General features: G+C 41.4%; 1 protein-coding gene across 6 annotated transcripts in view; it reads left to right on the plus strand.

Annotated features, from left to right (window-relative positions):
• Positions 1-25,336, plus strand: part of kiaa1109 (KIAA1109 ortholog) — a 439,747-nt gene that overhangs the window by 160,078 nt on the left and 254,333 nt on the right. For all 6 annotated transcript variants that reach the window (XM_063046524.1, XM_063046528.1, XM_063046526.1 and 3 more), the window contains one exon: positions 21,460-21,636. In XM_063046524.1, the coding sequence (XP_062902594.1) occupies positions 21,460-21,636 (177 nt within the window). The remainder of the gene's footprint in view (positions 1-21,459; positions 21,637-25,336) is intronic.

Consider the following 25,336-nt stretch of genomic DNA (forward strand, 5'->3'; position numbering starts at 1 on the left):
GAAGTCGGCCATTCGGCCCATTGAGTTTGCTTCGCCATTTTATCATGAGCTGATCCATTCTCCCATTTAGTCCCACTCCCCCACCTTCTCACCATAACCTTTGATGCCCTGGCTACTCAGATACCTATCAATCTCTGCCTTAAATACACCCAATGACTTGGCCTCTACTGCTGCCCGTGGCAACAACTTCCATAGATTCACCACCCTCTGGCTAAAAAAACTTCCTCACATCTCTGTTCTGAATGGACGCCCTTTAATCCTTAAGTCTTGCCCTCTCGTACTAGACTCCCCCATCATGGGAAACAATTTTGCCACATCCACTCTGTCCATGCCTTTCAACATTCGAAATGTTTCTATGAGGTTCCCCCTCATTCTTCTAAACTCCAAGGAATACAGTCCAAGAGCAGACAAACGTTCCTCATATGTTAACCCTCTCATTCCCGGAATCATTCCAGTGAATCTTCTCTGAACCCTCTCCAACGTCTTAAATAAGGAGCCCAAAACTGCCCACAGTAATCCAAGTGAGGTCTTACCAGTGCCTTATAGAGCCTCAACATCACATCCCTGCTCCTATACTCTGTTCCTCTAGAAATGAATGCCAACATTGCATTCGCCTTCTTCACCACCGACTCAACCTGGAGGTTAATCTTAAGGGTATCCTGCATGAGGACTCCCAAGTCCTGATGCATCTCAGAACTTTGAATTCTCTTCCAATTTAAACAATAGTCTGCCCGTTTATTTCTTCTGTGAAAGTGCATAACCATACACTTTCCAACATTGTATTTCATTTGCCACTTCTTTGCCCATTCTCCCAATCTATCCAAGTCTCTCTGCAGACTCCCTGTTTCCTCAGCTCTACCGGCCCCTCCACCTATCTTTGCATCATCAGCAAACTTAGCCACAAAGCCATCTATTCCATAATCCAAATTGTTGACGTACAACGTAAAAAGAAGCGGCCCCAACACGGACCCCTGTGGAACACCACTGGTAACCGGCAGCCAACCAGAATGGGATCCCTTTATTCCCACTCTCTGTTTCCTGCCAATCAGACAACGCTCTATCCACGTATGTAACTTTCCCGTAATTCCATGGGCCCTTATCTTGTTAAGCAGCCTCATGTGTGGCACCTTGTCAAAGGCCTTCTGAAAATCCAAATCTACAACATCCACTGCATCTCCCTTGTCTAGCCTACTTGTAATTTCCTCAAAAAATTGCAATAAGTTTGTCAGGCAGGATTTTCCTTTAAGGAAACCATGCTGAGTTCTGCCTATCTTGTCATATGCCTCCAGGTACTCCGTAACCTCATTCTTGACAATCGACTCCAACAACTTCCCAACCTTGATGTCAAGCTAATAGGTCTATAATTTCCTTTTTGCTTCCTTGCCCCTTTCTTAAATAGCGGAGTGACATTTGCAGTCTTCCAGTCCTCTTGAACCATTGCAGAATCTATTGACTTTTGAAAGATCATTACTAATGCCTCCGCAATCTCCACAGCTACTTCCTTCAGAACATGAGGGTGCATTCCATCTGGTCCGGAAGATTTATCTCCCCTTAGACTATTCAGCTTCCTGAGTACTTTCTCTGTCGTAATTGTGACTGCGCACACTTCTCTTCCCTGACACCCTTGAGCGTCCGGTATACTGCTGATGTCTTCCTCAGTGAAGACTGATGCAAAATACTCGTTTAGTTCCTCTGCCATCTCCTTATCTCCCATTACAATTTCTCCAGCATCATTTTCTATCGGTCCTATATGTACTCTCACCTGTCTTTTACTCTTTATATACTTTTAGTATCCTCTTTGATATTATTTGCTAGCTTCCTTTCATAGTTCATCTTTTCCCTCTTAATGACCTTCTTAGTTTCCTTTTGTAAGCTTTTAAAAACTTCCCAACCCTCTGTCTTTCCACTAATTTTTGCTTCCTTGTATGCCCTCTCCTTTGCTTTAACTTTGGCTTTGACTTCTCTTGGCAGCCATGGTTGCATCCTTTTTCCATTTGAAAATTTCTTCTTTTTTGGAATATATCTGTCTTGCACCTTCCTCACTTCTCGCATAAAGTCCAGCCACTGCTGCTCTGCCGTCCTTCCCGCTAGTGTCCCTTTCCAGTCAACTTTGGCCAGTTCTTCTCTCATGCCACTGTAATTTCCTTTACTGAACTGAAATAACGACACATCGGATTTCGGCTTCTCTTTCTCAAACTTCACAATGAACTCAATCATGTTATGATCACTGCCTCCTAAGGGTTCCTTCACCTCAATCTCTCTAATCACCTCTGGTTCATTACACAATACCCAATCCAGTACAGCCGATCCCCTAGTGGGCTCAACAACAAGCTGTTCTAAAAAGCCATCCCACAGACATTCTACAAATTCTCTCTCTTGAGATCCAGTGCCAACCTGATTTTCCCAATTCACTCACCTGTTAAAATTCCCCACAATTTTCATAACACTGTCCTTCTGACAAGTCTTTTCTATTTCCTGTTGTAATTTGTAGTCCACATCACTGCAGCTGTTAGGAGGCCTGTATATACTATAACTGCCGTCAGGGTCCTTTTACCCCTGCGATTTCTTAGCTCAACCCATAAAGATTCTGCACCTTCCGATCCTATGTCACCTCTTTCGAATGATTTAATATCATTTCTTACCAATAAAGCCACGCCACCCCCTCTGCCTGCCTGTCTGTCTTTCCGATACACCGTGTATTCTTGGATGTTCAGCTCGCAGACACATGCATCCTTTAGCCATGTCTCAGTGATGGCCACAGTATCATACCTGCCAATCTGTAGCTGTACGACAAGATCTAGAATTCTAGAATGTGGTCACATGCATACACCTACCTTTTTGATTTCTCTGAGGAGTACCATTTGCTTTCATGAATCGTAGTTCATTTTGCCAAAAGAGGATCAAGCAAAGCTTAGACAAAAGAAGCTGCAGCGGCTGGAATCTAGAACATAAAAAAGAATGCTAGCAGAACTTAGTGGATCAAGCAGCATCCATGGTGTAAGGTGACATTTTGGGCTGATGTTTAGGGCAGCATCTGGTCTACGAGAAGAAAGGAAACATTGCCAGAGTACAGCAGTATAAGGGGAGGGATAGGACTGAGCTGGTAGGTTATAGATGGAACCAGTGGAGGGAGAAGATGATAGGCCAGGTGGTGGATGAGGAAGGGGATAGGATAGATTCACAAAAGAAGAAGAAACCTGGGTAGACAGGTGATTTTTGTGAGTGTGGGAGAAGAACACTGGGACTGTAGGTACCTGATAATGGAAAACTGGTAAGACTATTGAATTTTCCATTCACAGGTAACCCATTCCTTTGAGTTCTTCTTCAACACGACACTTACCTGTCCACCTAGGCTTCTTCTTCTTTTGTTCACATTTCCCAACCCTTTCCCATTCCCCTCCAAATCTGTTTCAACTTATCACCTACCAGGTGTCCCACCCCTCCCTCAGACTGATATATACTGACAAAGTTTCCTCTTTCTCCTCAGTCTTGAAATGTTGTAATACAACTTTTGCTTCCACAGATGCTGCTTGACCTACTGAGACTTTTTTTCCCTCCCCTGCTTGAAGCACACATGTGCACGATTGCTTAGTACAGTCTCCTCAAGTGTCACCTTGAAGGAAGGAGAAAATACATTTGAGGAGCCTTTTGTTGGGTCTCCTGATCTAATTGTGACCAAGAAGAGCTGATCTCTCACCCATGCCAGGTTTTGTGAAATCATTAAAATACTTCTGGATCAGTAACCATTCCATTATCTACTGGGTTAGGTGGAAGCTGCAATAGTGGTACACATGTAGGCCATGTGTAATCTTAGTATCTCAACAAAATTTTATGCTGATCTAAGAGTTTTGTTTCTTCAAAGGCCAGGTTGCAGCTCTTCAAAAGCAATGACACACCACTTGTTAACAATTTGCTGTTCTTACTCAGAAATGAGATTCTGCCAAGATCAGCATTGTGAAAAATACAGCTGTTCTGCAGAAGTTTAAAAAAATGATCACCCTACCCCCCGCCACCCCAACCAGTCAGATCCTTATCTATTTGGTGCTCAGTGCTACTAAAGTAATACAAATAATTGGAAAAATATATGGGATGAACAGCTGCAATGCATAATGTCTAAATTACATCTGGCATGAGACTGGAAGCAGAACCAATTAGAACGTAGCTTGGTCACAGCTAATCTGACAACTGTTATCTGCCCCGTCCCCCAAAATGTCCAATGTCTTGTAGAGCTTGACTTTGTTATCTCCCTCATAGGAGTCCCTTTGGGAACTATTACTTTAGTTCCTGCTTTTGAAGCCTGTCCACTCGTGGTGGCCTGCCCTTGTATTTGCATTTTATTGAAGTGAAAGGGCTACACCCTGCAGTGTGATTTATGACAGCAACAGAGCAGGGGTGAGAGAGAAGGGCTCTGCAACAAATAGCAAGGCCATCTTATAACTAGTCAGCAGCAATGAAAATAGAGTTCTAAAACATACCTACTGTTTTATATTATAAAACCTACTGTTTAAATTATACTAACTTTTGTGTAGCTCTCCACAATGGAAGAAACTGTCTCTGAAAATTATTTATCATGAAAGAAAGAGGAGCTCGCAGGAAGTCTGTCACTCAAAAAATCATTCTATTTTAACTATTTTAAGTAACTAATTATCTAAACTGCATTATCTGCAGGTTAATGTGCCTACAGAGCACTGGTGAGGCACTGCAGCTGGTAAAGCATTTAGCAGATTGTATGACAGATTTATTCACCATTTATACACGATTTAATAATGATCAATAAATCGGTAGCATATTAAAATGAAGCCAGTCAAAAGCTGCAGCTGCTTGGAAAAAATAATTCATCCTTTGGTGTAGACAATACAGTATGTTAACTTAGAAATGTAGGCAGATGACCAAAGGGATTATAATGCCTGTGGGGATGGATTATTCCTGCAGTTACCAACTGGTCATTTTTAATAACAATATACCTGTGAAGGCAATTCAGGCCTTAATTTCTAATCAATGTTGCCTCATTCTACTGAATTTTCTCTTTCTGGATGAATTGTCTGTCAAAACATTGTTGTGTATCAATAAAAACCTTGTCTGAGAAACTTCACAGCAGAGGATAAGGTTTCATAATCATTACAATGCTGCAGACATCTAGTTGCATCTCTGCAAGGTCTTCATTGTTGAAAGATTAAAGCTGACAGTGATAGTCCAGAGTGATTCATTGTCCTAAGGATATCAACTGATGCCGAAGAGTTATGTGACTTAATTTAAGAAAGGACAACTGATTAGACTGAAGTAGAAGTACATAAAGTGATCTGTTTTTTTTGGCAGGCATCATTTTGATTAATGACTTTAAGTTAACCTCATAACTTGTTTTTTCACTTCTGTTAAATTATCATTAAGCAGATTCTTTATTGATACTGAGTGGTTACTTGTTATCGTACTACCGACTCCCCCGTTTCCTGACAGCAAAAAAAATTGTTGCTTTGGGTTTTGAATGATGTCATTGACTGAACCTTTACAAACCTTCAAGCTGTAGAATTCCAAAAAATTGCTACCTTTTGAGGAAAGAAATTTCTCCTCGTGTTGCTTCTTAGTATTCTATTGCTTGTTAATATTCTATTCCATATTCTGAGATTCTTACCCCTAGTTTTAGATCCCTCAGTCATGGGAACCATCCTCTTCATATATACCCTATTAAGAATTTAGAACATTTCCAGTTAAGTGATGGACCTACCAGGAACTAGTCAGGTAATTACTCGCTGCACTCACTCTGCAGCAAGTGTATTCCCCTGCCCCCCCTTTTTTTTGGTACAAAACCAAAGTTGTACACAAAACTGCAAGTATAGTCTCATCAAGTCCTATTTAATTATACTAAGACATGTTTATTCTTGTGTAGAACTCCTGTAGCATTAAAGACCAATATAAAATTTGTCTTCCTAATTGCCTATTGCACCTTCACTGTAGTTTACAAAGACATGAGAGTTTTGAATATCCACAGTCCTCACACTTTAATTATTTAATGAAAACTCAGCAATCCTCTTCTGATATTGTGGATAGCATTTCATTTTTTCTAATTATTTCTGCAATGTGTATTGTGGTTGCTTTGGGTCAATTGTTCATTGATCTTGGGTCCTGTTATTTTATGCTTGTTTAAGAAATTTAACCAGAAAGTCATCTTGTGAACTTCAAAATATGGTGTCAGTTTTGGTAGTACATTATTAAAGGGACTTTCGTTCACTTCATTGTTGATGTAGTGAGCACCAAGCTGTAAATAGACATAGAGTGACAGAATGTCTTGGCAGTCATACAGTGTAAAGACTTATTCACATCATCATACTGTTTCTTTTCTGGTCTTAGTGTGATACGGTACTGAAACAAGGCCCATGTGCCTACCTATACTAATCCCATTTACCATCACTTGCTCTGTAGTGTTTTATGCATTGGCAATTCGAGTGCTGGTCTAAGTAGAAAAACTTAAAATAATTGAGGGTCACCAGACCACAAGCCTCCCCCATAATTCAATACAATCATAACATTTACACAACCCTCACTCAACACTACTGCTGTGTCGGTTCCCCATTGATCTTTTAAATGGCTATCCATCTCAACCCGAAATATTTCTACTTAAATGTGAGAGTTCCTGCTTCCACCACCTACATAGTCAGTTACTTCTGAGTATAACCTTCCTCAAGGTGAAATATTCCTTCCTTGGATACCCTCTAAATCTCTTGCTCTTACCCTAGACCTATGTCCTCTAGGTTAGTTATCTCTTGGATTATCTGATGGCTTGTGAATTTGGTGGTTAGCGTAGTCTGGCAGTATAACTGACTAGATATCCTCCTGGAGAACGTCCACATTTTATTAATGACTAACTTGTAAACTCAACTTTGTGGGATGAGACATTACTGCTCAGAGAGGTTGAAATAAGATCTTGTGTTGTCATCAATGGGGGTAGGATGTCCTCTCCCTGTGATAATCAGAATCAGGTTTAATATCATCGGCATATGTTGTGAAATTTGTTGTCTTTGTGGCAGCAGCACAATGCAATAAATACTGTAATAACAGAGAAAAACTGAATTGCAGTAATTTCATACATAGGTATTTTTTCAATTAAATAAGTAGTGCAAAAATAAAAAAATACTGAGGTGGTGTTCATGGGTTCAATGTCCATTCGGAAATGACAGAGGGGAAGAAGCCATTCCTGAATCATTGAGTATGTGCCTTCAGGCTCCTGTACCTTCTCCCTGATGGTCGCAATGAGAAGAGGGCTCATCCTGGGTGATGGAGGTCTTTAATGATGGATGCTGACTTCTTGAGGCATCACTCCTTGAAGATGCCCTGGATGCTACAGAGACTAGTGTCCATGTTAGAACTGACTAAGTTTACAGCTCTCTGCAGCTTCTTTTGATCCTGTGTAGTTGTCCCCTCCCCCAATATATGGCGATGCAGCCAGTTGGAATGTTGTCTACAGTACATCTGTAGAAATTGTGAATGTCTTTGGTGACATACCACATCTCCTCAAACCCCGAATGAATTATAGCCTGCAATGAAACATAGGTGTTGAGTGAGGCTAACCTAACATTAGTTGCCTTTGTCTGAAAGCTCTACCAGCTGTTTCTGAAACACTTTGTTTAAAATTTGTCATTTTTTAAAGATATTTATGTATTGTGATATACTGCTTTGTTTCCTTTCTCATCCATAAATTCCATTTGATAAGTCACTTATATCACTTTTTTTTTTACCTGAGTGCTCACAGTAGTAACTTTATTGATGGAAAAATGTGAACTTGAAAACTGCTGCTATCTGATGTACCCTTGGAAATTTATCCTTGTATTTCTCAGTCTTCACTTTGTTTCAGACTAAGTGGATTTGTTCAATTCAAGTTTTGAAAATATTTGTTTTTCTCCATGGAGTTTCTTCCCTTGGATACAACCTGTGAGCTGAGTACTTCCAACAATTTCTTTTTTAATTTCTAGCATCAATAGCACATAAGTTATTTTTAACTCATCCTTTTGGAGTTCTTTTAAGTCGAAAAAAATTGTAATCCTGAATGGTACAGCAGGTCTACAGTGGATGCAATCTCCTCTCTGCCTTGGACACCTAGTACATCAGGCTGCTGTTTATTGATTAGAGCACAGCATTCATCACCATCGCCCCCTCAGTACTAATCGACGGGCTCCAAAACCTGGGCCCTTATGTGCCTCTTCTGCAACTATATCCTTGACTTCCTCATGTTAATAATGCAATATTTCTCATTGTAATTTGTAGTATATTTTGTGTATTGCACTGTATTGTTGGTGCAAAAGAGTAAATTTCATGACATATGTCAGTTGGCAATAAACCTGATTCTGTTTCTTGTTTGCTGTAGTCAAAAATATTTCATTGAATGTAATTTTACTTCCATTGTTTTTATTTATAAAGAGAGGATTTTTTGTGTAAGTTTACTTTATTGAACACTTACTCCACACGAAAGCATTGACCTGAGTTCAGAGGAATGGTCTTAACTCAAACAGTGATTGCCCATTTCCCTCCACAGATGCTACCTGACCCACTGACTTTCTTCAGAATCACATTTGCTATATGTAATGTACTTCTGAATGAAAATTTTGACATCTGGAAATTGGCCTTTAAAATTGTTCATTTCTGCAGAAATATGTATATATGTATATTAAAATGAAAAAGAAAATGCAGATCTTGATTTTCTTGAAGCTGAGAAAATAATTAAATTTTCTTTCATTTTTGCTCTGTCTATTTATAAAGTCATTCACCTCATGCCTTTTTTTTACAGCTTGTAGTGTCACCTTCAAAGGCTGGTGCACATAAAAAGCAAGTCTCTCAGTTTCTGTACTTTTAGTTTATATTGCTTGTCCTCATTTTTCCTACCACAATGAATCACTTCACACTTCCCTGCTTTAAGTTGCATCTGGCATCTGTATGCCCATTTCATCAGTTTGTTTGATATGTTTAATATTTTCAGTGATTATTGTATTTGTCAATGGGAAATTTCAAAATTATATGCTGATTGACCAAGTATTCACAATCAGGTTTATTATCACTGACATATGTCATGAAATTTGTTACTTATGGCAGTAGTATCAGAATGAGAATCAGGTTTATTATCACTGGCATGTGTCGTGAAATTTCTTAACTACCAGCAGCAGTTCAGTGCAATACATAATATAGAAGAAGAATAAAATAAAATAATAGTAATAATAATAAGTAAATCAATTACTGTATATGTATATTGAATAGATTAAAATTTGTGCAAAAATCAGAAATAATATGAGAGTCGTGAATCTGTGGCCACAGGAAACAGTTGAGGCCAGTTCATTGGCTATATTTAAGAGGGAGTTAGATATGGCCCTTGTGGCTACGGGGATCAGGGGGTATGGAGGGAAGGCTGGGGCGGGGTTCTGAGTTGGATGATCAGCCATGATCATAATAAATGGCGGTGCAGGCTCGAAGGGCCGAATGGCCTACTCCTGCACCTATTTTCTATGTTTCTATGTTTCTATATATTAAAAAAGTGAGGTAGTGTTCATGGGTTCAATGGCCATTTGGGAATCAGATGGCAAAGGGGAAGAAGCTGTTCCTAAATTGCTGAGTGTGTGCCTGCAGGCTTCTGTATCTCCTACCTGATGGTAACAGTGAAAAAAGGGCATGCCCTGGGTGCTGGAGATCCTTAATAATGGACACTGTCTTTCTGAGACACTGCTCCTTGAAGATGTCCTGGGTACTTTGTAGGCTAGTACCCAAGCTGCAGCTGACTAAATTTACAATCTTCTGCAGCTTCTTTTGGTCCTGTGCAGTAGCCCCCCCCCCCCCCGCATACCAGACGGTGATGCAGCCTGTCAGAAGGCTCTCCACAGTACATCTATAGAAATTTTTGAGTGTATTTGTGACATACCAAATCTCTTCAAACTCCTAATGAAGTATAGTCGCTGTCTTGCCTTTCTTATAACTGCATCGATATGTTGGGACCAGATTAGGTCCTCAGAGATCTTGACACCCAGGAACTTGAAACTGCTCACTCTCTTCACTTCTGATCCCTCTGAGTTTTGGTATGTGTTACTTCGTCTTACCCTTCCTGAAGTCCACAATCAGCTCTTTTGTCTTACTGATGTTGAATGTAAGGTTTTTGCTGTGGCACCACTCCACTAGTTGACATATCTTGCTCTTGTACGTCCTCTCATCACCATCTGAGATTCTACCAACAATGGCTGTATCATCAGTAAATTTATAGATGGTATTTGAGCTATGCCTATCCACTCAGTCATGGGTATAGAAAGAGTAGAGCAGTGTGCTAAACACACATCTGAGGTGCACCAGTGTTGATTGGCAGGAGGAGGAGATGTTATCACCAATCCGCACAGATTGTGGTCTTCTGGTCAGGAAGTCGAGGATCCAATTGCAGAGGGAGGTTCAGAGGCCCATGTTCTGTAACTTCTCAATGATGGTATTAAATGCTGAGCTATAGTCGATGAACAGCATCCTGACGTAGGTGTTTGTGTTGTCCAGGTGGTCTAAAGCCATGTGAAGAGCCATTGAGATTGCATTTGTCATTGCCCTATTGTGGCAATAGGCAAATTGCAATGGGTCCAAGTCCTTGCTGAGGCAGGAGTTCAGTCTAGTCATGACCAACCTCTCAAAGCATTTCATCACTGTAGATGTGAGTGCTACCGGGTGATAATCATGAAGGCAGTTCACATTATTCTTCTTAGGCACTGGTATAGAGTGATCAGCAGCACTGGGGCTCCACAGGGGACTGTCTTGTGTCCCTTTCTCTTCACCATTTACACCTCGGACTTCAACTACTGCACAGAGTATTATCATCTTCAGAAGTTTTCAGATGACTCTGCCATAGTTGGATGCATCATCAAGGGAGATGAGGCTGAGTACAGGGCTACAGTAGGAAACTTTGTCACATGGTGTGAGCAGAATTATCTGCAGCTTAATGTGAAAAAGACTAAGGAGCTGGTGGTAGACCTGAGGAGAGCTAAGGTACCGGTGACCCCTGTTTCAATCCAGGGGGTCAGTGTGGACATGGTGGAGGATTACAAATACCTGGGGATACGAATTGACAATAAACTGGTCTAAGAACACTGAGGCTGTCTACAAGAAGGGTCGGAGCCGTCTCTATTTCATGAGGAGACTGAGGTCCTTTAACATCTGCCGGACGATGCTGAGGATGTTCTACGAGTCTGTGGTGGCCAGTGCTATCATGTTTGCTGTTGTGTGCTGGGGCAGCAGGCTGAGGGTAGCAGACACCAACAGAATCAACAAACTCATTCGTAAGGCCAGTGATGTTGTGGGGATGGAACTGGACTCTCTCACGGTGGTGTCTGAAAAGAGGATGCTGTCTAAGTTGCATGCCATCTTGGTCAATGTCTCCCATCCACTACATAATGTACTGGGTGGGCACAGGAGTACATTCAGCCAGAGACTCATTCCTCCGAGATGCAGCACAGAGTGTCATAGGAAGTCATTCCAGCCTATGGCCATCAAACTTTACAACTCCTCCCTTGGAGGGTCAGACACCCTGAGCCGATAGGCTGGTCCTGGACTTATTTCATAATTTACTGGCATATTATTTAACTATTTATTACTATTTTTCTATTACTATTCTATTACTAGTTATTATTTCCATGACTATTACTATTTACTAATAGTACTATTATTATTACTATTTCTATTACTATTTATTATTTATGGTGCAACTGTAATGAAAACCAATTTCCCCCAGTATCAATAAAGTATGACTATGACTATAATTGTTGACTTTTTGAAGCAAGTGGGAACTTCTGCCCATAGCAGTGAGAAGTTGAAATACTTGAATACTCCCACCAGTTGGTTGGCACAGAGCCTTACCAGGTACTCCATTGGGACCTTCAGCCTTGTGAGGGTTCACCTTCTTTAAAGACAGCCTAACATCAGCCTCTGGGACAGATCACAGGGTCACCAGGTGCAGCAGGGATCTTCACAGCTGTAGTTATATCCTCCCTTTCAAAGCAGCATAGAAGGCATTGAGCTCATCTAGTAGTGATACATTGCTGCCATTGGGTTTTGCGTTGTAGGAAGTAATGCATGAACAAACCCTGCCAGAGTTGTCATGCATCTGATGTCGCCTCCAACCTTGTTCGAAATTGTCTCTTCGCCCTTGAAATAGCCCTCTGCAAATCATATCTGGTTTTCTGATACAGGCCTGGGTCGCCAGACTTGAATGCCAGAGATCTAGCCTTCAGCAGACAACGTACCTCCTGGTTCATCCACAGCTTTTGGTTTGGGAATGTACAGCAAATCTTTGTAGGCACACACTCATCCACGCAGGTTTTAAGGAAGTCGGTAACAACTGCAGCATACTTATCCAGATTCGAAGATGAATCCCTAAATACAGTCCAGACTACTGATTCAAAGCAGTCCTGTAGGCGCCCCTGTGCTTCCCTTTTCCATATCTTCTTGGTCCTCACTACTGGTGCTGCAGACTTCAGTCTTTGCCTATACTCGGGGAGTAGAAGTATAGCCAGGTGATCAGACTTCCCGAAGTAAAGGCATGGAATAGCGTGGTCAGCATTCTTGATGGTGGTGTAACAATGGTCCAGTGTGTTATTTGACAAAAAATTGCTGTAAATTACAATATAAATAAATAGTGTGAAAGAGAAATAGTGAGGTAATGTTCATGGGACATTCAGAAACCTGATGACAAAGGTGAAGAAACACACATCAAAGTTGCTGGTGAACGCAGCAGGCCAAGCAGCATCTGTAGGAAGAGGTACAGTCGACGTTTCAGGCCGAGACCCTTCGTCAGGACTAACGTGAAGAACAAAGGTGAAGAAGCTGTTCTGAAAATGTCTGTTCTAAAAGGGTCTTCTGGCCCTTTTAGTTCTTGATGATGGTAATGAGAAGAGGCATGCCCGGATGGTGAGGGTCCTTAGTGATGGATGCTACCTACTTAAGGCACCTCCTTATGAAGATGTTCTTGACACTGGGGAGGATTGTGCTCATGATGGAGTTGGCTGAGTCCACAACACTGTAAAGCATCTTTCAATTCTGCACATTTGAGCCTCGATACCAGACAGTGAATCAACCAGTCAGAATGCTGTCCACGCTACATCTGTAGAAATTTGCTGGAGTCATTGCTGAAATACCAAATCTTCTCAAACTCCTAAATGAAATATAGCCACAGGTGTGCTGCCTTCATAATCGTATCAGTATTTTAGGCCCAGGATAGATCTTCAGAAATATTGACATCCAGGAGCTTGAAGCTGCTCATTCTTTCCACTGCTGACCCCTCGATGAGGACTGGTGTGTTTTCCCTCAACTTCCCTTTCCTGAAGTCCACAATCAATTCCTTGGTCTTGCGTTGATTCCAAGGTTGCTGTGATACCACTCAACCAGCCAATTTGTCTCACTACTGTATACCTCTTCATCAACATCTGAGAATCTGTCGACAACAGTTGTATCATTGGTGAATTTATCGATTGTGTTTGCTCTGTGTCAAGTCGCACAGTCGTGGGTGTAGTCACAGTAAAGCAGCAGGCTGAACATGCATCCTTGAGGTGCACCTTTGCTGATTGTCAGGAGGAGATGTTATTTCTGATTCACACTAACTGTGGTCTCCCGATGAGGAAGTCAAGGATGCAGTTGCAGAGGGAGGTAGAGACTGAGAGATTGATGCTTATTGATTAGTGCTGAGGGGATGATGGTGTTGAACACTGAGCTGTAGTCAATAAGTAGCCCGGCGTATGTATTAATGCAAGTGAAAATGAATACGCAATAAACTGCACAAGCACACACCAGATCTTTGAGCTGTGTTTAAAAACTAGATCAAAACTGACCTCCAGCTTGCTGAGGCCAGATACCACTTGATACCTACCCCTTGACAAATTCTCCATCACAGACCATCAGAAAACTGTCTCCAACACCATTACTAACCTCATCAACTCTCGAGAACTCCCACCCACTGCTACCAAACTCCTAGTTCTCTTACCCCACACCGGACGCTTCTACCTCCTAGCCAAAATCGTCAAACTTGACTGTCTGGATAGGCCTATTGTCTCTACCTGCTCCTGCCCCACTGAACTCTTGTACTCACACCTTGGCTCCATTCTATCCTCATCTTCCTGCTGCTTTAACAGTGATAGAGTTCCTCTTGTCATTACCTACCATTCCATAAGTCTCCACAACCAATGTATAATCCTCTGCAACTTCCGCCATTTCTACTGCCCTACCACCAAACTTCCTCCCCCCACTGCTTTCTGCAGGGATTGCTCCCTCTATGATTTCCAAGTCCATTTGTCCGTCCCCACTCTCCCTCCCAGCTCTCATCCCTGCAAATGGCCAAAGTGCTACACCTGTCCATTCACCTCCTCCCTCATCTTCATTCAGGGCCCCAAAGAGTCCTTGCAGGTGAGGCAGCACCTCACTTGTGAATCTGCTGGGGTCATCAGATGTTGATGCACATTGCCACCGGTGCTCCCAATGTAGCCTTCTCCACGTTGGTGAAACTCATTGTAACTTCTGGGGCTGCTTCATCAAGTGCCTCTGCACACTGGGTGCTTGACAAGTCTTTTTTTTAACGAGTTCTTTTTGGGTTTCCTTCTTTTGTGGCTGCCTGTAAGGAGATGAATTTCAAGGTTGTATAATGTATTCATATTTTGTTAATGAATGTACTTAAAAACTGATTATATTGTTTGCTTTACTGATACAATTAAAGTAATAGATGGTGTCCATCGAAGGGCAGCTGCTTTCTGTGATGTGCTGAGCTCTGTCCTCAACTCAGTTTCTTGCGGTCTTGTGCAGATGATATCCCAGGGGTCGGCAACCTTTTTGCCTCTGTGGGCCGGATCGCGTATTAATGAGCGGACAGTGGGCCAGATAAATGCCATAAAAATCTTGAAATATGGAAATTATCCATTTAAATACATCTAGTTATGTTTTGCCTCAAATTAATGAATAACACATACTAGAAAATCATTTTTGCTTAACCAAGGTTGCCAATTAGTAATCAAAGAACTCAGTTTAGTTTTCCTGTCCCACCACTGCTGGTGCCCCATCGGTTCTGATGCCAATTAGCTTCGACACATTAAGTTTCATTTCTGACGTCATTTTCAACAAAGCTTCAAAAATGTCTTCTCCAGTAACTGTGTCCTTCATAGGAATTAATTGAATAAACTCTTCAAAAATTTGAAAAGTTGATGTCACTCCTCGCACAAACACTGCAAGTTGAGCAATGTCTCTCAAGTCTGTACTCTCATCAAGTGCAATTGAAAAAAAATGCAATTCGTTGCAGGCATCCCTTAAACAACTTTTAACAACTGCTGACATGAACTCGTCGTGTGATCGTTCTTGCTGACAAGCTGATAGGTGCAAATAAAGATTTCTTTTCAGGACAAGCAATATCATAGAAACATAGAAAATAGGTGCAGGAGTAGGCCATTCGGCCCTTCGAGCCTGCACCGCCATTTAATTATGATCGTGGCTGATCATCCAACTCAGAATCCCACCACTGCCAGTAAACATTCTTTGACAAACTCTCCATCTGTAAAAGGCTTCATCTTTTCTGCAATCCGTTTTGAGACTTTGTAGCTGGCACGGGTATTTCCTTCATTTTCATTGCTTTTTTGGCACTCAGCGTCTACCTTCCTGCGTTTTGCATTCATTGCTATTGGAATTTTTTTCTTTGATTTTATTTCGAAACGCGAGTTATTGAACAAGTATCGTATTACATGTAAATATCTGGATATTTAGCGTGGAAAACACAGTGACGCTGTTTCTGTTTACAAAATTGAACGATCCCACCTGAAAACCTGTGCGTGCATGGAGAGTATCTAATACACATTAATAAGGTAGTCTGCCTTCCCGTCGTTCGTATATACCAGTGTTTGGTTTGGAGCAAAACAGAACCTGGGGACAATGTAACAAGACACTATGCATGTCCATCAGTGTGGTGGCGTGAAACACTCAATAAGGAAAATTCGCTCACGGGCCGGATAAGCATAGTATCCCAATATTTGCTCGTGGGCCATAGATTTCCTACCCCCGTGATATTCATACCAAGCTGTGATGCATCCTGATTTGATGCGTTCTGTGGTGCAAATTGGTGAGGGTTGATGGGGAAATGCCCCATATTTCTTTAGCCTCCTGATGAAGTTGAGATGTTGGTGAGATTTCTTGGCCATGATTTCTATTTACATGATTCAACCAGAACAAGTTGGTGATGATCACTCCCAAGAACTTGAAGCTGTTAACCTGAACGGTATTGATGTGAACAGAGCACGTGCATTGCCCCCCCCCCACCTTTGCTGAAGTCAACGACCAGCTTTTTTTAAATATTGCTAACGTTGAGGGAAAGGTTGGAGAAATGACATCATGTTATGAAGCTCTTTGTGTTCTTCCTGTACTCTGACTTGTGGTTATTTATGATATGGCCCATTGTGGTGTAATGATGTGCAAGCTTGTAAATGGAGTTAGAGCAGAACCTGACCACATAGTCATGAGTGTTGAGGGATTAGAGTGGGAGCTGGGCATGGCAACCTTGCGGAGCACCAGTGTTTAGAATAATTGTGGCGAAAGTGTTGCTGCCTGCACTCACTGATTTGTGGTCTGTTGCTCAGGTATCAAGGATTGCACAGAGAGGCACTGACTGTCAGAGTCCGGAGCTTTGAGATGAGTTTGCTTGGAATTATAATGTTGATGGTGGAGCTGCAGTCAATAAACAATAGTCTAACATAAGTGTCTTTATTGTCCAGATGCTCCAGAGATGATTCCAAGGCCAGGAAGAAGGCATCTGCTGTAGCCCATTTCAGCAGAAGGTGAATTGTAGTGTGTTGAGGTTCTCTGGAAGGCTGAAGTTAATGCATGCCATGACCAACCATGTAAAGCACTTCCATGATGATAGATGTCAGAGACATCTGGCATCTGGGCAGTAGTCATTTAGCCAAGTTGCCTTGTTTTACTTGGATACCAGGATGGTAGTGGTCTTTGTAATACAGATGTGGACCACAAATTGAAACGGGGAAGAGGTTAAAAATGACAGCAAATACTCATGCCAGCTGATATGTATAGGATCTATGACAAGGAAATGCCTTCTCACTCCACTATAAAAGTGTATTTTTTTCTCCTGTGAATCTGAGGTATGGTTAATGCATCTCATTAGATGCAACAACATATTTAATTCAGGATGAGCTACATAATGCAATGCAAAGCAATAAGCAAGTATCACACACAAACTGTTGGAAGAACTCAGCAGGCCAGGCAGCATCTATGGGAGAAAAAGTACCCAGACTCAGTAAACAGGTTTGCTGGTTGACCATAAGATATAGGAGCAGCATTAGGCCATTTGGCCTTTTGAGTCAGCTCTGCCATTTTATCATGGCTCATCCATTTCCCTTTCAGCCCCTATCTCCTGCCTTACCCTCATAAGACCATAAAATATAGGAGCAGAAGTAGGCCATTCGGCCCATTGAGCCTGCTCTGCCATTCAATCATGGGCTGATCCAATTCTTCCAGTCATCCCCACTCCCCTGCTTTCACCCCATATGCTTTGATGACCTGGTTAATCAAGAACATATCTATCTCTGCCTTAAATACACCTAATGACTTGACCTCCACAACCGCTCGCGGCAACAAATTCCACAGATTTACCACCCTCTGACTAAAGTAATTTCTGTACATCTCAGTTCTAAAAGGACATCCTTCAATCCTGAAGTCATGCCCTCTTGTCCTAGAAAACCCCTACCATGGGAAATAACTGCCATATCTAATCTGTTCAGGCCTTTTAACATTTGGAATGTTTCTATGAGATCCCCCCTCATTCTCCTGAACTCCAGGGAATACAGCCCAAGAACTGCCAGACGTTCCTCATACAATAACCTTTTCATTCCTGGAATCATTCTTGCAAATGCTCTTTGAACCCTCTCCAATGTTAGTATATCCTTTCTAAAATAAGGAGCCCAAAACTGCACACGATACTCCAAGTGTGGTCTCACGAGTGCATTGTAGAGCCTCAACATCACATCCCTGCTCTTATATTCTGTACCTCTAAAAACATTGCACTCGCCTTCTTCACAACCGACTCAACCTGGAGGTTAACCTTTAGGGTATCTTGCACTAGGACTCCCAAGTCCTTTCATAACCTGACTAATCAAGGATCTATCAACCTCTGCTTTAAATATACCCAAATGACTTGGTCTCTACAGTTGCCTGTAACAACAAATTCCACAGATTCATCACTCTCTGACTAAAGAAATTTCTCCTCATCTCTGTTCTAAAAGGACACCCCTCTATTCTGAGGCTGTGTCCTCTGGTCTTAGACTCCTCCACCATAGGAAACATCCTCTCCACATCCATTCTTCTGAGACCTTACAACATTTGATAGGTTTCATTGAGATCTCCCTTCATTCTTCTAAATTCCATTGAGTTACCAGCTCAGAGCCATTTAACACTCCTCATATGATAAGCCGTTCAATCCTGGAATCCTTTTCATGAACCACCTTTGAAGCCTATCCTGTTTCAGCATATCCTTTCTAAGGTAATTGATCAGAAAATGCTCTCAATACTGCAACTGAGGCCTTACTAGTTCCTTATAAATCCTTAACATTACATCCTTGCTTTTATATTCTAGTCCTCTTGAAATGAATGCAAACATTGCATTTGCCAACAACTCAACCTGCAAGATCACCCTTAGGGAATCTGAGGTCATTTTCTACCGCAGATACTAAGTTTTTCTCTCAATTTATAAAATAGTCTGTGCTTGTATTCTTTCTGCCAAAGTGCATGACCATACACTTCCTGACACTGTATTCCATCAGCTACTTCTCTGCCCATTCTCCTAATCTGTCTTAAGTCCTTCTGTAGTCTCTTTGCTTCTTGAGTACTCCCTGCCTTCATATTGTCCGCTCTCTTGGCCACAAAACCATCAACTCCTTCATCCAAATCATTGCTATATAATGTAAAAAGAATCGGTCCCAACACAGAACCCTGTTGAACACTATAGTACGGTCCTAAAATGTCGACTAGAGAGTGCAAGGACCAATTGCTGGAATCAGATTTGTGATGTGTTAGGGAAGAGTGACCTAGGCACAAGGTGACCACAGTATTGTCTCTGAAGACTTGAGACTGTAGTGCCCAAGGCAATGGTCACGTGATGGGTTGACCGAGAGAAGGGATTGACCCAGGTAGGGGTGGAGAGAAGTAACCAGGGTATAAAAGAATGAACACACTGGTGGTGAGGTCTCTTGGATTTGGGCTCATCACAGGTTAGGTTGTGACTGTTACTGTGGACTGATTGCAACAGGGCACTGCAGTTAAATGGGTTCTGGCACGCTTCTGAGATAGTAACTTAGCAATAAAGTGTTGTGTGCAGCATTGTGTGTGCGAGACTTATTTCCATCGGGTCTGCAAACATCCTTAACTTCTGGCACAGCAAACACCACGAGTCACCAGCTGCCAACCAGAAAAGACTCCCTTTATTCCCACTCATTGCGTCCTGCCAATCAACAATGCTTTATCCATGCAAGTACCTTTCCTTGTTAACTTGTTAAGCAGCCTCATGTGTAGCACCTTGTCAAAGGCCTTCTGAGAATCTAAGTATGCAACATCTACCGATTCTCCTTATCTATACTGCTTGTTATTTCTGAAGGAATTCCAACAGATTTGTCAGGCAAGATTGTCCCTTAAAAAAACCATGCTGACTTTGGTCTGTTCTACCCCCAAGTACCCTGAAACCACATCCTTAACAATTGACTCCAACATCTTCCCAACCACTGGGGTCAGATAAACTGGCCTATAATTTTCTATCTTCTGCTTCTCTCGCTTCCTGAGGAGTGGAGTGACATTTCAAATTTTCTGGTCCTCTGGAACCAAGCCGGAATCCATTGATTATTGAAAGATCATTACTAATGCCTCTACAATCTCTGCAGCCACCTCCTTCAGAACCCAGGGGTATAGACCATCTGGTTTAGGTGACTTAGCTACCTTCAGACCTTTCAGTTTCTCAATCACCTTCTCCATAGTAACGGCAACCTCACTCACTTCTGCCCCTGATAGTCTTGAACCTTCGTCATACTGTTTGTGTCTTCCACAGTGAAGACTGATGTAAGATACTTATTCAGTTCGTCTGTCATTTCTTTGTCCCTCATTACTACCTCTCCAGCATAATTTTCCAGCGGTTCGATATCTATTATCACTTCTTTTTTTACTCTTTATATATCTGAAGAAACTTTTTGGTAACCTTTTTAACATTATTAGTTAGCTTATTTTCATGTTCCATCTTTTCCCTCTTTATGATCTCATAAGTTGCCTTCTGTTGGTTTTTAAAAGCTTCCCAGTCCTCTAACTTCCCACTAAATCTTGCTCCATTATATGCCCTCTCTTTTGCTTTTGTATTGGCTTTAACTTCTTTTGTCAGCCATGGTTGCGTCATCCTGCCTTTGGAATACTACTTCTTTGGGATGTATCTGTCCTGAGCCTTCCAAGTTGCTCCCAGAAATTCCAGCCATTGGTGCTCTGCCATCGTCCCTGCTAGTGTTCTCTTCCAATCAGTTCTGGCCAGCTTCTCTCTCATGCCTCTGTAATTCCCTTTACTCTACTGTAATACTGATACATCTGACTTTAGCCTCTCCTTCTCAAATTTCAGGGTGAATTCTATCATATTATGATCACTGTCTCCAAAGGGGTCCTTTACCTTAAGCTTTCTAATCAATTCCGGTTCAGTTCAGAATAACTGATCCCCTAGTGATCTTTACCATGAGCTGCTCTAGTAAGAAAAGATGACAAAGTAGTCTTAATATTCAAGTACATCTCAAATGCTGTATTTATCTGTATTTGGCATTTATGAAAAAAAAACAGTATGAGCACTATACAGGTTCTTTTGTTTTTTTTACTATGATTTATAACTTGTAATATGTTATAAAGTTTGAGACTCTATGCTGACTATTCTCTCTATAGTAATTTAACAGAATGACTGATTTTACTCTAATTCTGTGTTTAGTACTAATTTTCTGTTAAGCTTAGGCCCTTAATTTATCCATTGATCAGTCCAGTATCTCGGTTTCATTTGCACATTTGGGCAAGATTTATCACCCGTGAGGACATAGTGGTGATCTTGAAGTTTGTGTGTTGAAAGTCTTCTCACAGAATGGCTGGTTAATGAATTTTTAAAAATACATCTTTCCAGTAACAACAAAGGCATGATGATGTATTGCCAAGTTGAATTCATGCAAAAGCACCTGCAGATGGAAGAATTCCCTTGTACTGTACATAACCCTAGTTTTCCTTCTTGTCTCCAAAGGTTGGAGGTTGAAGAAGCTTTGGCAAGTTGTTTCATGTGCATCTTGTTAATGACATACATTGTCATGGATGATATTGCTGTTTTGCAGTTTTGTGCACAGTGCACTAATTTCGTCCATATTATTTTTTGCTTTCAACATTAATAATATAAGTAGGAATAATTTTTATCTATCTTCTTTACAGAGGCCGTCTGTGGATGGACTACTACGTGAAGGTCATATCAGTCTGTCAGGATTGCAGCTACGAGCCCATGCCATGTTCTCAGCAGAAGGGCTACCACTAGGAAGCACTACGTTGGAATATGCATGGCTCATTGATGTGCAAGCAGGCCTGTTTACAGCAAAAGTAACTTTGCCACAGGTAGTTAACCCTGTTTATGAGAAATAAAATTAGTGCTCATCCTTTTCCTTTTTAAGAGTAAATTTGATCTGTGAAGTAAAAGATAAAGACAAGGTAATTAGTATTTAGGATCATAGAAACACAGAAACATAGAAAACCTACAGCACTATACAGGCCCTTCAGCCCACAGAGTTGTGCCGAATATGTCCCTACCTTAGAAATTACTAGGGTTACCCACAGCCCTCTATTTTCCTAATCTCCATGTACCTATTCAAAAGCCTCTTAAAAGACCCTGTCGTATCTGCCTCCACCACCATTGCCAGCAGCCCATTCCATGCACTCACCACTCTCTGAGAAAAGAACTTACCCTTGACATCTCCGCTGTACCTACTCCCCAGCACCTTAAACCTGTGTCCTCTTGTGGCAACCATTTCAGCCCTGGGAAAAAGCCTCTGACTATCCACACGGCCAATGCCTCTCATCATCTTATACACCTCTATCAGGTCACCTCTCATGCTCCATCGCTCTAAGGAGAAAAGGTTGAGTTCACTCAACCTATTCTCATAAGGCATGCTCCCCCATCCAGGCAACATCCTTGTAAATCTCCTCTGCACCCTTTCTATGGCTTCCACATCCTTCCTGTAGTGGGGTGACCAGAACTGAGCACAGTACTCCAAGTGTGGTCTGATCAGGGTCCTATAAAGCTGCAACATTACCTCTCAGCTCCTAAATTCAATTCCACAATTGATGAAGGCCAGTGCACCGTACGCCTTCTTAACCACAGAGTCAATCTGCGCAGCTGATTTGAGTGTCCTGTGGACTCGGACCCCAAGATCCCTCTGATCCTCCACACTACCAAGAGTCTTACCATTAATACTATATTCTACCATCATATTTGACCTACCAAAATGAATCACTTCATTCTTATCTGGGTTGAACTCCATCTGCCACTTCTCAGCCCAGTTTTGCATCCTATCAATGTCCTGCTGTAACTTCTGACAGCCCTCCACACTATCCACAACACCTCCAACCTTTGTGTCATCAGCAAACTTACTAACCCATCCCTCCACTTCCTCATCCAGGTTATTAATAAAAATCACAAAGAGTGGAGGTCCCAGAACAGATCCCTGAGGCAGTCCACTGGTGACTGACCTCGGTGCAGAATATGACCTGTCTACAACCACTCTTTGCCTTCTGCGGGCAAGCCAGTTCTGGATCCACAAAGCAATGTCCCCTTGGATCCCATGCCTCCTTACTTTCTCAATAAACCTTGCATGGGGTAACTTATCAAATGCTTTGCTGAAATCCATATACACTATATCTACTGCTCTTCCTTCATCAATGTGTTTAGTCACATCCTCAACAAATTCAGTCAGGCTCGTAAGGTATGACCTGCCCTTGACAAAGCCATGCTGACTATTCCTAATCATATTATACCTCTCCAAATGTTCATAAATCCTGCCTTCTCCATCAACTTACCAACCACTGAAGTAAGATATAATATAATTTCCTGGGCTATCTCTACTCCCTTTCTTGAACAACATCCGCAACCCTCCAATCCTCCGGAACCTCTCCTGTCCCCACTGATGATGCAAAGATCATCCCCAGAGGCTCAGCAATTTCCTTCCTCGCCTCCCAGATTGGCTGGGGTACATCTCATCCGGTCCCGGCGACTTATCCAACTTGATGCTTTCCAAGAGCTCCCTATAATGTAAACTCATGAATGTGGTATAATTCAAGGTGACGTGAAATGAGTTAAAAAGGGCTAAGAGAAGAATTCAAACTGAATTTATAAAGTAAGATTTTAGTTTACGCCTCTGATGCGCCTTGCTTCTATGTTCATTGTTTATGAGTTTTGTCTTGTATAAAGAATACAATTTAGGAATCTTATTTTGCACTTTTGTGGAATTTTGAGTTAGCTTTGTGAATAGTTAAAATATTCAATGTTTTTGGGTGAGTATTAGAAGAATGATTGCAAAAAGCAAAGCAAGAGGTGAAACTGGTTTGTTTCCTATTAAATTTTGCAATAACTTGACTAATCTGCTTAGCTAATAAGATTAATAAAATTGACAGCAGTAGGCTAGCTGGCTGTTGTGATCTATATATCTGTCATAAACAATTTTACTTGTCAAGTCACAAGGGAACTGTAGCAGATTAATCAAAGCTGTTAGTGTGCTTCCATTTAGATTGCTGATAGGTGATTGCTCACAGTTAAGTGATAAAGTGTGTTGTTTTTATATTACATATCAGCAGGTAGATGCAAGTAGGGGTTGCTAGCTGTCTACTCAGTTTTGTACAGTAATTTGTGTGAAACATACCGGTCATGTCAGATTCCTTACAAATTAATATTTTTAAATTTTAAAGTAAATGTACATGTAATTAGCAGACAAGGCTAGAGCTGCTCAAGTTGTCTAGTAGCAACTGTGCAAATGAAAACCAATTTTACGAGAGGCAATACTTTAAGCTGGTGCAGTGGCATGTAATTTTGAGGAAGGAGGGGAGGAAATAACAGATATGGTAATGCAGGAAAGAGGAGAATAATTATAAGAAATATTGATGGTGGAAGTGTATTGGGGAGACGGTGGGAAAATAAAGGAGCAAAGGATTTAGTTGAGGTTGCTATAAATAACAACAGAGCATTAATTATCTTCATTTTCTGCACAATATCATGTGTGCGTGGCCAAGTGGTTAAGGTGTCGGTCTAGTGATCTGCAGGTCACTAGTTTGAGCCTCAGCTGAAGCAGTGTGTTGCATCCTTGAGCAAGGCACTTAACGGCACATTGCTCTGTGACTACACGAGTGCCAAGCTGTATCAGCCCTAGTGCCCTTCCCTTGGACAACATTGGTGGCGTGGAGAGGGGAGACTTGCAACATGGGCAACTGCTGGTCTTCCGTACAACCTTGTCCAGGCCTGCACCCTGGAAACCTTCCAAGGCGCAAATCCATGGTCTCATGAGACTAAGGGATGCTTATAAAAATGTGTGTAGGATTTATGATATGGATATTGAATGATGTACAGAAGATTAAAAGCTGCCTCAATAGTTGGTTTTCCCAAAATTTGATTGTGCCTCATTGCAACTATATATAGGCTACGGAGGGATGGATAGTTAAAATTCCATTGTGGTCTTGGAAAGGAGGAAAAGGGTACGGACAGAAATATAGGATGTGGGTAGAGTAAGTGTTTTGTTAACTACAGTGGAGTGAATCATCTGTTTAGGGAGTAGAAAGATGTTAACAATCTCTCATCATTTCCTTTAAGACAGCAAGTGCTGGTAGCCATTATGCTGTTGCCTTTTTACAGCTGCTCGGATTTCTGTTCTTTGTTTTATCACAATTCACATTTGCCTTAAAATTTTTCCCTTTAATTGTTTATCTTCCATTCTTTCATAGATTGACCCTTTTGTTCGTGCTGTCTCATTTGTCTTGTTGTCCTGAAGTTCATTAAGATAGATATGTTGCTTATGTTACACCAGCCTGAAGCTTTTACTGTTTCTATGTACCAAAAATGGCCCAAATAGCTGCATTTTCAGAATCTTTAATTTTTAGATTTATTGTTTATGCGCATGTAGAATGGGTATCTTTCTTGAAAGAATATTCTTTTTAATGTTTCAGATTAGTTTGTATTGCAGATTTTAAGTAGTTTGTTAAATTTTTAAATGTAAACAAGTGAATTTTGAACACCAAATGGATAAAGGACTGATCACAGGTGTTTCTTATAGAC

The sequence above is a fragment of the Mobula hypostoma genome, chromosome 4 (assembly GCF_963921235.1).
Source record: "Mobula hypostoma chromosome 4, sMobHyp1.1, whole genome shotgun sequence".
Classification (NCBI taxonomy): domain Eukaryota; kingdom Metazoa; phylum Chordata; class Chondrichthyes; order Myliobatiformes; family Myliobatidae; genus Mobula; species Mobula hypostoma.